This window comes from Amaranthus tricolor, chromosome 1 (genome assembly GCF_026212465.1).
Source record: "Amaranthus tricolor cultivar Red isolate AtriRed21 chromosome 1, ASM2621246v1, whole genome shotgun sequence".
Classification (NCBI taxonomy): Eukaryota; Viridiplantae; Streptophyta; class Magnoliopsida; order Caryophyllales; family Amaranthaceae; genus Amaranthus; species Amaranthus tricolor.
Window position 1 is genome coordinate 44,087,231 of NC_080047.1, and position 14,499 is coordinate 44,101,729.

At 26.4% G+C, this 14,499-nt stretch overlaps 1 protein-coding gene across 1 annotated transcript; it reads left to right on the forward strand.

Moving 5' to 3' along the window:
• Positions 1–3,049: 3,049 nt before the first annotated feature.
• Positions 3,050–4,203, forward strand: LOC130826771 (calmodulin-binding protein 25-like). The gene has a single exon (XM_057692349.1). It carries the CDS (start codon positions 3,295–3,297, stop codon positions 3,973–3,975), a length of 681 nt encoding a protein of 226 aa, XP_057548332.1. The 5' UTR covers positions 3,050–3,294; the 3' UTR covers positions 3,976–4,203.
• Positions 4,204–14,499: the final 10,296 nt, after the last annotated feature.

The following is a 14,499-nucleotide window of genomic DNA, read 5'->3' on the forward strand; positions in this document are numbered from 1 at the left end:
TTATTATTTCTTTTAACCATTACTCTTACTATACCTCTACTCTAACATAAATAATTAAAATAATTATATAAACTTTTTAAGACAAATTTAAAGGATAGGGATAATGTATGCCTAGACTAATTTCTAATAGAAGGCTATCATGCTCATTTCATGAGTCTTGTCTTGCTAACTTGATGACATTTTCAGTTGTTGCCTTACTTGACGGGATTTAATCTGTAATAATAAATACTCAGATGACCTACTAATTATCAATTTAAGAAAAAAGTAGCTAAATTGTTGGAGGCTTTAACGAAAAAACTACTTTTTTCTATAATTATTGTTTTGTATACTATTTTTTTTCTCTTTAATTATTGTTTTGTATACTATTTTTTTTTTCTCTTTAATTTTACTACTAAATATGATATGTTGGAGTAATATCATTTTTACTTTTTTAGTAGTAACTTGTATATTTTAAGGGACAATGTGAGTATGTAATTTACGTTTACTTTGAGGCATTATAAGATTTATCAAATATAAAAATACAACCTATACGAAATATTGAAAAATAACTCATATGTGATCTCACATCGAAGAATTAGATGGAGGTTGACTAACATATAAGCTCGATATACTATTCCTCCTATTAACAATTGGTTTTAGGATATACTTTCGTCGGGATTGTATTCAGTCAACTCTTCTCTTATAAGTTGTGTCAATTATGTGTATAAATCCAAATTTATCATTAACTAATTAAAATGGAATTTAAATAATCATTATTATATTATTTGTACTTGCTTGAATTCTACTAATTTTATAGAAGTATGATTGAAATTAATGTAAGAGGACGAAACTTTTAGTTTTCATGCGACACCCATAATCCAATTTTTATGACATCAATCCCCCAAAAAACAATCATGACTTCAATGTCTTTAATATCAAATTAACAATTTATTAAAAGGATTAATGAAGCATTTCCCCCACAACTAGCTATTTCAAGTATTTTTTATTGTAAGTTGATTAAGAAGCCGAAACGAAAAGTTAGAACCTAAGACCTTGAGTGAGGAAGATAATATTTACTACAATTGAAATAAGACTTAATTTTTTATTTAATCATGCTCTAATGATGAATAAATTTATTTATTTTCTTCAACTGAATTCCATTTTTATTCAACTTTTGTGAGTATTACTCATATAATTTGGTTAAATTTTATAATAAAAAGCCCAAATTTTTAATCACCCCTAATAGTTGCGTGGCCTCAATCTAATTCTTTCACAATAATCATGGGCTTAGTTGGAGTCCCCTCGAACAATCATAATTTAAGGATTTGATACCCAACAAGTCGAGGTCGGATCTAATTTTTTATACATAATTTAAGATCTTATTTGGCTAATATACCGAGTAATAAAGAAATTTGAATTTAATTCTTATAAAATATCAATAGTAACACATAAAAATTTAAAATTCAAAGGGAAAATATTTTCTACAACTAGTAGTATTTTAATCAACATATATAGTACCCCTTTAGTAATTGCAAATTATGAAGGGGATGCTTAACTGATTATCGAAGCTTTGAATTAATCGGAAAGGGATTAGAAGCTTTCATACACATGTGGGTTCCAAATCCTGCTCACATATATAATAGGAAACACAAAAATTAACTTATCAAAGGTATCTTTTCATATCATATAATATTATAAAAATGTTAGAAAATTTCAAGTGTCATCCTCTAAGAAGGCATGACAAATCATCATATACAATACTATAAAAATGTTGGAAAATTTCAAGTGTCATCCTCTAAAGAGGCATGACAAATGTAATTATTTCAGTAGATGATAGTTGATTACATAACAATATTTACCTAATTTAGAATTTGATTATTTTTAATATTAGACCTAAAATAGGTATAGTATGGAGTATAATTTATTATAGCAATTCTATATAAATGACCTAGAATTTGATACTATATTTAATTGAATGTAAAAGTGATGTTTTTAATAAATAACTTTAAAAAAATCAATATTTAATTTTTTCTTTAAAAAAGTCATGTATTCGATAAATTTAATCACGATAGTACAAACTTGCATTATTTATTAAAGTTATATTTTTATATATTTCATACTCATAAATTCGTGCATTGCACGAGTTTCTATACTAGTATTTATATATAATATTGATTTAATTTTAGATTTAAGTGATGTTATCAACTGACCTCAATGACATCACTACAAATTAGCCTCTGATAATTGTGGTCTGAAATTGATTAATTTGGCCTTGTACACAAAACTCACACAAGAGAAGAGTTGACTGCACACAGATCCAATGAGATTCGATCTTAATACCAATTGATAGTAGTAAGAGTCCTCGAGTTTATAAACCGATATATCTTTAACACTCCCTCATGTACTTAGAATGTCTTAACCAGTGGTTGAGACCAAAAATCAAACTCTGATGACATGTTAAAGAACCAATTCAACAAAAAATCAAAATTTTAATGGTTAAAACCAATACATGTTATATATTCTAATAGAAATAACTCTGTAACATTATTTTTTCAAATTCAATTATGAATATTTTAACCATCGATGACCCTTAGGGGTGTTTGGCATGTGACATTTGAAGAAAGAAATGAAACTTTGTCTCAAAAATAAGTTCAAGCCTTATTTGTTTAGAGAGAATTAAAATAGGAAATAGAACTAAAAAGGGAGAAAATCCTCAAGAAAAATATCTTAAGAGAGAGTAGGTATTTGAGTTGAAACTTTTATTTTATCTATTTTTTTCAAATTCCTACCATAACAAACATAATATGAGACTTTTTTATCTTCACCTTAAAAATCTCACCTTAAAGTCTCAAAAATCTGATTCCATTGCGTTAAAAAACCATAAAAAATATCGTTAAGCTTATAGAGACTCGTACAAGAATAGAGCAACAAAGAAGCAAACTCTTAGTTGTATGATTTCTACCGAGGAACGCGGTTACATGAGCCCCACAAGTTCACACCCCTCCCTCTTACTCCTCTCAATTCTCTCATTTAATTCATAAAAATAAAAATAAAAATAAAACACTCCTCAATCACCGTCCTATTTATTCCCCTCCTGCCTTATATAACAACATCATCTGCTACTTCTCTATTCCCTACTCTATCTATCCTTCCCTTCTTAGCTAATTTCTCTCTTATCCTCACAACTCACTATTGACTCGTTAAAATGCCCATCTTCTAAATATTCTATAAAATTTTCCAAAATAACTAATAATTATTATTTTTATTTTATACTATTTTCCAATAATACCCATATAAAAATTTAAGCTAATTTCAATGGAGAGTGTTCACAGCATCCCTTCTATTTCAGATAATTTGATTTCCGGTACCGAAACATGGGCGTTTCGTTCATCATTTGATAACTCTTGGATTACTGAAGCATTTGCTCGTGATTCTGAAATTCTTACTAAAGCACTACAAGAAGTTTCGTATTCTCATCTTTTAAACCCTGAAACGCCGTCGTCTCATAACCAAACGCAGAGTTTATCCAGTTCTGGTGGTGCTTGTGCTTCTGAGTCTGAAACCGTTTCGAAACAAACAACGTTTCGAAACGTGTTACCTGTTAGTAAGAAGATCACGAAACGTAAGTCACGTGCTTCTAAACGTTCTCCGACAACTTTTATTACGGCGGACCCGGAAAATTTTCGACAGATGGTTCAGCAAGTTACGGGTATTCGGTTTAGTTCGGGTTCGGATCAAGTTATTGGGTCGGTTCTTAAACCGGAACCTCATAGGCCGGTTGGTGTCCTGAACCGGTTACAAACGGGCTGTCTCCTGCCTACGCTTGATACTTCAGCTTTTTTACTAGATCATCATCAACAGGTGACGGGCTCGGGTTTGGGTTCCGGGTCGGATAATGCGGGTTTTGGACCCGGTTCTGTGGTGGCTCAGGCTGGTGGGTCGGGTTTTGATTTTGATGGGTTTTCCGGGTTCCCTACTTTAGAATCATGGAATTAATTAAAACTTAAAAGGGAAAAAAATAATATAGTTAGGCATTTCTGTTTTTAAATTAATTTAACTTTTAATTTCTTTTTTTTTGAAATTTTAGAATGATCCCATTATTATGGGTAATTTCCAGAAAGGTACTTTTTGTTAATATCTTGGGAGGTTGATTATAAATGTATTGTACTAATGTAGTTTTGATCATCTTTAATTTCATTTAGTAAAAGTTTAATTAATACTTCATCATAAATAGTTATATTTATTTTCTTTAATGGTTTGTATTTTGATTTTGTACGCATCAATGTTTAATTCATAGAATAGCTTGTTGAAATGTTGTATTAATTATGAGGGTTGACAAAATTAATTTGACAACAAAATTAGGTGTGAAATATCTAACGGTTTAGAGAATTGAATTTTTATTCATTTAAAGAGAAAGACCGCATTTAAAAAAAAGTTATTGGTTGATTTTTATTGAATTTTATATATGAGTTTGAGTGAGACTTTAGAGTTGAGACAAATAATAAACTTAATAATCCACTTGATTTGAAAATGAGATGCCTTTGATATTATCTAAATTCAAATTAATTCATAAAAAATAAAATAATTTCTTTTAATAATACATGCTTCTTGGTTCCTTTAAATTTTTAATATTACTCATATCACATGAGTAAGTGTTTATTTAACAGTTTAGATCTCTACTTATAGATAGTTTAAATGATATAAAATTGTAAGAAATTAATAATTTAAACTATGTACCGAGATAATTATAACAACATCCCAAATCACTATTTTCTATTAAAGATAATTCATTAAATAAATAAACTTGTGAGTTAGGTAAAGACAAAATTTTGAGAGGAAAAAATAAAGTGTAAATTAAAATCTTGAAAGATAAAATTTTATTTGAACTTACTATTTGGAGTAAAAATTTTACAATTTCGTGTAAAAATTAACATAAGTTATTGGATGAAAATGATAAAAAAAAAAAAAGAACAAATAATATACACCTTCAATATTCTTGTACTTTATTTTATTTTATTTTTATTGAAGATTATTCTTTTACTTTATTTTGTCATGACCAAAATGATCTTTCATCTATAAAATTGAGAAATTAAGCAAAAAAAAGTAGAAAAAAACTCTTTAGGCAAAGACACAAATCCTTTATCTCTATCTTTTTAAGGTAACCTTAGAAAGTGAAAAATATTCACCAATTGCATCTTATTGTAGTGTTTAGTATGCTGATTAAGCCAATAAGTTTATCAAAGATTGCATGCACTCATAGTCTTATTTCCCCCTTAAAGTTAATTTATTCTCATTATTGTAACAAAGCATATTAATTATTTTAGTGATTTCTAATCTCATTAAAATCTATCCATTCATTTTCATCCAAAAAAATAATATTCATTTTGCTCTCCGTTTATTTGTTTTTTTTTTTAAATTAATTCTTTGTTAATTAAGTAACTGTCGATTTCTGAACAAATTTATACGATATGTAAAAATGATTTATAAAAATCCCCTTATATCAGGAATGAAAACACTATGAAATTGAATATATGTTGTTATGACACTACCCTAATAGAAAAATTAGAACAATCAAAACGAGTTAGAACAAATTTCAATCAAACTTCTTAAACTAATAAAACATCTTTTGTTATCAACATTATAAAGATCAGGTTGTGTATATCTAACTCTTTTAAACTTCGCTTGAATAGGAGTTGCTTATACATTAATAACATTGATGTAATAAAATGTCTTATAAACATTTTTGGTTTCTCTTAATAACATCAACAAATTTTCAATATTTTTGTCTTATATACTTTAAAATTTAATCAAAACATAAAAAACAATAGTATATAGGTTCATCTATACTTTGGATTAGTAGATAAATTGTTAGAACTTCAGTAATAAGAGAGAAATCTAAGTTCAAGTTCATCTAGGTTATAAATCAAGTTATTTTAAATTAAACGTAATAATATTAAATTGTGTAATATAAAACAAAAGAATTACAGCCAAGTATATTAATAAACTTTACATAAATACAAAAGTTAATATCGATTCATCTTATACTATTATTCTGGATTCACCAATTATTACTCAACAAGTGGTCCTAACTCACTAATGAAGTCGGGCATTATAGCTAATGATGTTATAATGATAAGATAATCCAAAACATTTAGTAGTCCATGATTTTGCCAAAGTTTAAAGCTAATGCAGGCTACAGGTTAAAATGAAATGATGCCAAAATTATATAATGGAGTGATGTAATTGGAGATTGAAGGTTCATCGTTGATAACATATTGGTGGGTTGTAATCACTAACTAATTAGCAATGATATTGATATCGATACGATGGATCTTTTTCCATTTGGCATCTTCTTTATTTATATTTTACCTTTCTCTATATATATCCCTTTATATATTATTTTAATTTTTTTATGCATTAATCATCTTGTATTTTCTAATGTCAATATATATGTGGGTTGTAATCAAGAATTATTTTAAATGATTTTGATTAATTAATGTAATTAATATCTATTAACCAATGTTTTGTATGGACGACAAAGGTTAGACAAACGTATATTGTTATTGTACAAGATAGCATAAGATAGTTTAGTGAAAATTTCTTTATTGTAACATAATTGTAAATCCAGTCTACCACTTAATTTGTTAACTATTATTGAACTTATGGTTTCAACCATACTTGATTAACCAATATATAGTATTTCCTTACATGTTATAAAGAAGTATATATTGATTAGCTGAATACGCTTGAAAAACACAAATTTTATGTCTAGTCAATAAACTAAGTGGTAGATTTGATTTAGTCTGGTTATATTATACTCCCTCCTATTCATCTTAAGTGTCTTATTTACTTTATGCACTCTATTCAATGCATTTATTCAATCCTTAATATATCGAGTTATGTGTAATTAAAAATTATAAAAAGTTGATATTAATAATGTTTACATCAAAACGAATCAAATAAGATCCCACATGACTATGTTTTAACTTATAGATTAATAATAAAATGCAATTTAAGAGTGATAAATGAATAGTGTCTCAAAAGTAAATGGGACACCTAAGATGAATAAGAGGGAGTAGTAAAATATAATTAATTAGATTTCGAGGTTAAGCTAATTTGCTCTACTGATCGGCTTGATTTAAGAATGGTGTATAAAGAGATTAGTCTAGTCTTTAGAATTCATCATTGAAATTTAAATAGATAATTAAACTAAAACTATATTTAATTTTAAAAATCGAAAAGGTTTAAAAACATGAAGTACTATTCAAGTTAAATTTAGAATTGAAATGTCCATTGATCGCATCTATTTAACACATGAACCGTGGGCCATGGGTGCTTTATATGTTCATGGCCAAGCTATTCACCATCACAATGAATTGTTAGGATCATATTAAGTTCCAAAACAAGAGAATCTTATATTTGCGTAATTATGGTGGTTTCACAAAACCCAAGGTCTAAATGTTTACTTTTGCTTTTTATAAAATTCAAATCATGACTTTATCATGCATGCATGCGTGTAGTAATCATGCAAATCACACCCTAACATGAGCTTTACAAAAAGCATTAACTAAATATTAACTTAAAAATTTACATTAACTAAATATAAACTTAATAATTAAAAAATTAAATATTTAAAATTAAAATAATAAATTATATTTTGACAGCTGCTTTGGTGAAATAGTACTAATACACTGGATAAGAAATTAGCCAATTACTGCTATTTGAAACTCAATAGACAATCAGATAGCTAACAGCTACCTCACAACTGCTTTTCTATCCCGTTGCAAGGTTACATCTATATATCTCTTTGCTAGGTTACAAGACATTTTCAAGTGAGTTTATGAATTTATAAATTTTTCTAATTGTGTTATTTTGGTAGTTGGCAATTTGGCATAATAGTATTTATTTATACCTTTTCTAATTTTTAAAGCTAAATTTATCTTTTATAATATTTTTAAACAAAATTTAATGAAGTCTTGAATTTTCAATATTTAAATACTGATAGCTGACACATCTATTGACCTAATTAAGACTAATTACACCTCACTTAAATATAATTATTATAACTAATCATGGATTATGACTTAAGAATTATACTCAGTTTGTACAAATTAAAAAAATAAAGTATGTAAATGAGATGAAAAAATAAATTAAATATAAAAAAATTAAGTAAAAAATAGTAAATTTTAGCAAAAAAAAAATTAAAATCCAGAAATTCAACGGACAAAAACTTGTGCTTGAATGAAAGGGCCACGTGGCCCGGTCAGCACAGGATAGCTTGTGAACATTCACAAGATCACAGTGTAATCTCCTATACTTGATACTATTTTTTATTTATATTTAATAAAATAATACTCCTTCCTATTCACCTTAAGAGTTTCATCTGACTTTTCACGGATTTTAAGAAGAGTTAAAAGTGGGACCTTAAGGGTAGGAAAGAGAGTAGTATTATGGATTTTTTATGTAAGGGAGGAAGATTAGTATGGGTAATGAAGGGTATAATTGAAAATAGGATAAAGCTACTAAGGACATAAAAGTCAAAAACCCATATCAAAAATAGAAATGAGACAATTAAGATGACTTGACCATAAAAGGAAATGAGACACATAAGCTGAATAGAAGGGAATATGATATTTATGTTATTAAAAAAGTGTTAATTTAAGTCAAAAGAGGACTTAATTTAATTTAAAAAATGAATATAAGTAAATAGTAATCTGATCTTGTTAGGTGTGCGACGGGGTAAGTTGACTTGAGTCTCCATCTAGAGGTTCTCAAACATGACTTAAACTATAATATTTTTCCAATAATATATTGCTTATTTTATTCTAATAATAAGAGTTCAATTTTAAATATCAAAACTATATACAATCTTTGTTACTTCTTGTCTTTAAAAAATGTAAATGTATGATACTACACATATTCTATTAGGAAAATAAATACATTCTCACAAAAATGTTGCTCTACTATAAAACAAGTAAATAAATTATTTAATAAGCATAATAATTTAATGTAGAGTGAATTATAAAACAAAATAATAATAATAATAATAATAATAATAATAACTAATAATAATAAGGAAAAATTACCTAGAATAATCCAACATTTTTATGATTTTCCTACAATAATCTCACCTATTGATTAACCATGAATAATCCCAACTTTAGAGGTATTTAATTAAAGTAAACTTGGGTAACCAGATGACCTGCTATAGTAGGTAAGTCACCAAAAAAATAAATTGAAAATTAATTTAAAATTAGAGAAAAATTTTGAAAATTTACTTAAAAAATTATACATGATAAAATAATCACAAATTATTTTTGAACAATTTTTTAATATTGTTTTCGACATTTTATTTTAATTTATCTTTTTTTTTAAAAAAAATAAAACATGCTATAGCAAGTCATCCGGTCACCGGGTTTACTCTAGAATAATACCTTTTAAAGTTTGGATTATTCAATAGGTGGGATTATTGTAGGAAAATCATGAATAGGATAGATTATTCTAGGTAATTTTTCCTAATAATAATAATAATAACTCTACCAATTTTTTGTATTTAGAAGGGTGTGGGTGCCCAACTTGTTGCTCGAGTCCCTACCAATTTCTTGTAGCAAACAACAGCATTATCCCAGTACCTAATCTCATCTTCAATATCAGACTTACTAATTTTACCAATAATAATAATAACAATTTAACATGTGATTTAGTCATAAATTCATATTTAATGTTATTTTAAGTAATATTATCTACGTTTTATAGTATCTTTGTTAGGGTACGTGTATGATATATTCATTGTCCTCCTGCTATAGACTCTGACTAAGAAAATTCTAATAGATAACCGTGATTTATAAATCACCAAAAAAAAGACATAATAATTAATAAAATATGTAAAATAAGAAAAAGATAAAACAAAACACTAAAACTCCCTCCTATAAAGTTAGGCCACATAGTGGTGATTTACTACTCTTTCAAATAACCGTGATTCATCTAGATTCCCTCCTTCTGACTTCTGTATAGAATAATAAGTTGATAATTATGAGTATGAGTCCATGAATATGACTTTGACTATAATGACCGGTATAATACATTTATACATATATTAAACAAGTAATAATCAGAAATAATTCTTATATTTGCATTTAATTGCTATTTTCCATAAAAAGAATTTTTGATTACGTAAATATTATAGTTGTCAAAGTCAACGGAATGGTCAGAAATGATCTGATAGAAGAATATTTTAACGGACTTGTATTCCTTTAATACAACTTGCTGAGTGGTGTTTGGTGGTAGTGTGGTACTAGCTAAGATTACCAAACTTAATTAATTGACATGGAATTAATTAAGTTTGTATAAAAAATACATGGTTTACGGATTACTATAACTTCACAGAAATAGCCCTACTTATAAATCAGAAGCGACTAAATTGATAAAAAATGATAAAGTGGAATAAATGTATGATTGAGAATAAAAGTGTATATTAAATAAGTAGATGAGAATTTAAAAAATAGTATGAGTTATGTAAAGAAAAATAATAACGTTAATTTTTTAAATGCAAAGAGAGTATCTTTTTAATACTAGCTAGCTAGTAGGCCGTAAAATGTAAAGCCAATTCCAAAATTCGTCGTTCAACGTAATTCTACAACTAACTTCAGATCATGTTGTGACTAATAACTATTACAAAGCCTGTCTAATAGTAATATATTCGACTCGATATGAGTCAAATGTTTAAGTTGACTCAATATAACTCGAATTCATTAAATATGAGCACAAATCTGATCATGTAATTAAATTTACAAGCTAATTAATTTATGCTACCTAAGTTATTAAATCTGAGCACCAAAAACCATTTGCCATGATTGTATAATTTGTTCTTATTTTGTCGGTCTTGATTTTTCAAAAAAATAGAGTTTACTTTGTTCCATGTTATTTTATTGTGAATTGATTTAAAAAAATACTATTCAAATAGTTAATTGACAAGAACAATTAAGTATAATTATTTATAAATACTTACTATTATAAACTTAGTATACATTAAAATTATGTTATTCATCTTGATCTGATAATTACCCATTACTTTCTCATTTACCTACACACCACATAATCACTGCATCAGCATGACGTCATTTTTATTAAAGAGGAAATTGATGAAAAAAATTATCAAGAATTTTGTAATCGTAACTTTCTTAAATTTTCTTTAGACACGTTCAATTCTATATACTAGTGTATGTATAGATATGTGTCTGTATATGACTACATATACTTTTTTAGATGATAACTGACCATATGTGAATAAAATTATTTTGTACAGTACTTAATTAATACTACTTGCTTTTTGAATTATAATATTTAGTTGAATTAAAGATCAAGATAAGAAAAAAAAAGTGAATAATAAATAAGTGATTAAGAATAAAAGAAAATAGTTTGTGAATGACATTAATAAAGGGATAGTAGCACCACTGATAAAAAAGGATGAACTAAAATGAAAAATAGTACTAATTCAAAGGGACCAGGAGAATAACTCGGTGATTTTATTCTACCCTAATTACCCAAGCTACATCTTAATTTTTAAAAACAGTTTGAACAATTGATAACCGATAAATTAAGTTTGAATAAAGTTAAAACAAAAATTAAGTGACGAGAATGGTCATGCTTAATATCAATCCAAAAATAGAATTTTTTTACCCTCAACATATTAGGGCTTTGAGCAAAGCCCCTGCTTTGCCCATGCTATTTGTCAGACATGATAATGAGATCTTTATAAGTATATATAGTGTAATGTAGCAAATTTAGAAACACAATTATAACATATTAATACTCTTCTCTTTTTAATTTCATATTACTATTTATTTATATATTTCTTAAAATTTCAATAAAAATGTAACAAATAAATGAAGGGACATAGTATCACTTAGGTCAAATTGAATATGTAAACCATGTTAAATAATGCTTTGGTGATCAAACTTTTCAGCGGCTGACATGCACAAAATCCAAACCAAAGTAAACGTATCATAGTTCAAGTTCAACAAAGTTAGCACAAAGTGTCGGTAAATATGAGGCAAAGAATATTTGCCTTATCCGTTTTATTAAGTTTATCTCGAAATCAAAATAAAGTAAAAAATTTAAAAAAAAATATACGAATAAAATAAAATGTAAATTGAATATTTAAATGAAAATCAATCAAAATATGTATGTAATGATAAAAATAGAAATAAAATAAATTTAATTAATAGACTAATAAGAAAAGGTGAGATTTAATTAGAGTAATTATTTTATCACTTAGTGTATTTGCTGACGGAAGTGCTTTGGTCAGACTATGTCTAGAAGTAGAAACTCATCTGCCTATTTAATTTGAGAGTTTAGTTAACTACATATCTCAAGCATTTATTATTTTTCAAGGTCAAACTTAAATAATTGTCGTATTTGAGTAATTATTTTTTGAATATTATTGAGAAAATAATAAAGGTCAACCCACTTTGAAAACAGTCGTACATTTATCATTACTCTTGAAAGATAAGTTAGGCGTGATCGATTAAACATATTGTAAAACCTTATTTAGTTCACTGTATTTTTAAGTGTAATTGATTTATATTGATTAGAGCTGATTTGTATTGAGCAAAATTGATTTTAACTAATTATAATTGATTTTTACCGATTGAACTAATTTTTATTGATTGTAACTGATTTTTAGTTATAAATTATAACTAAATTGTATTGATTAAAACTGATTTTGACTGATGGTACATGATTTTTACTGATTTTAACTAATTTTATTGATTAAAACTGATTTTTACTTATTAAGACTAATTTTTACTGATTTTTTTAAGGAGAACTAAACAAGTGTCTAACTCTTTTACCAAAAAAAATCACATCTTGTCGTGTGTTAGTTAAAGTAAGCACTATTTTTTTCCATATAAGCATTTGAATTCAAATCTTGAGTAATCATTTATTTTCGTAATCTAACTCATAATCTAAAAATATAAATTTCAAAATTCTATTTGCTATATTATATATTCGAATCAATTATCAATTTCTTACTATTTATAAACAATTATCAATTTCATAATAGGGAAATGTGAGTTACCTAGCTATAACCTATAAAACTTTATTTGGATAATACTACCTCCTATTCAGCTGAATTGTCCCATTTTTTTTTTGGCACTATTCACTTATCACTCTTAATTTGTATTTTACTCTTAATCTATAAGTTAAAACATAGTCATATGGGATCTTGTTTGATTCGTCTCAATACAAGGATTATTAATATCAACTTTTTATAATTTTTAATTAAGCATAATTTGAGATATTAAGAGTTAAAATGTTGCCTCGGCAAGTGTGAAAAGTCAAATGGGACAGTTCAGCTGAATAGGAGGGAGTAATTAAAAGGGCAAGGAAAAAAAAAAAGGGGAGAGAATGGAAAAAAACGGCAAAGAATATTTGCAAAATAAGGAGTAGTATTTAAGAAGCTTGAGAAAATAGAAATTAAATGTTTGAGGTGATAACGTTTGACGATTTTCGTAAAACTTAAACGTTTAAAATTTACAAACAAAGAAATAATATTTATCTAATTATTTAACATACAAATAAGTTTCACAAATTTAATCTACTAATTAAGATAAGACGTCATAAAGATTTAAGAATTATCTAGGTTCTCTCTGACACAAAAGTTATTAGAAACACACTTTCTGTTTTCATAAATTTGCAAAAATTTCTATTTAGATTCTATCTCTTTTACCTTCAGGAGAAAGAAATTTAATTAATATTTTTGACTTATATTTAGAAGATAAAATATATCCATGTGAGATCTCGTTAAATTTATCTTAATATATACTTTTTTATTATGTATTTTTTTATAATTTTTTATTATGTGTATTTAGAGATATTGAGGTTTAAAATTTATATTGAAAACTGTGCAAAAAGTAAATAAGAAGAACAAAAAGAATCGAAGAGAGTAATATTTTTACTTTGAGTACGTAGTGTTCTCTTCATTTTCAATAAATTTTTAATCACATGTTTTGTTTTATATTTATAGTTTTGAAAAAAAAAATCTAAAGTCCTAACAATCATATTCAGTTGAAGCAAGTATTATATTTGCCAGTAAGCTTTTGAATTCAATTTTCTTCTAGTCATTCTCTTCCATCAGCTTTATATATAATAAAAATAAAAATTCAATGCTACTTATTATATTCTTCTCAACTTACATCACATTATATTTTGAATTATCGCACTTATTTTGCAGTATTTTCTCATTTAAAAATAAACTTATTAATTTTTAATCTTATCCACCTATTTAAACTTTTTTATTTAAGATACTATTTAATCTTAAACTCATTATTTATTACAATAAAATATCCAAATTTTGTAAGATAAGAGACTAAGAGTACATCGTAACAATTTAGCGAGTCAAAAATAGTGTACGGGTCACTGGCACACGGCCACGTGGTAATGTTCTACATCTGACAGATGCTTGCTCCGCCTCGTGATGAGCTTCATAAGATTTACCCTGTTTTATAAGTACATTGAAAT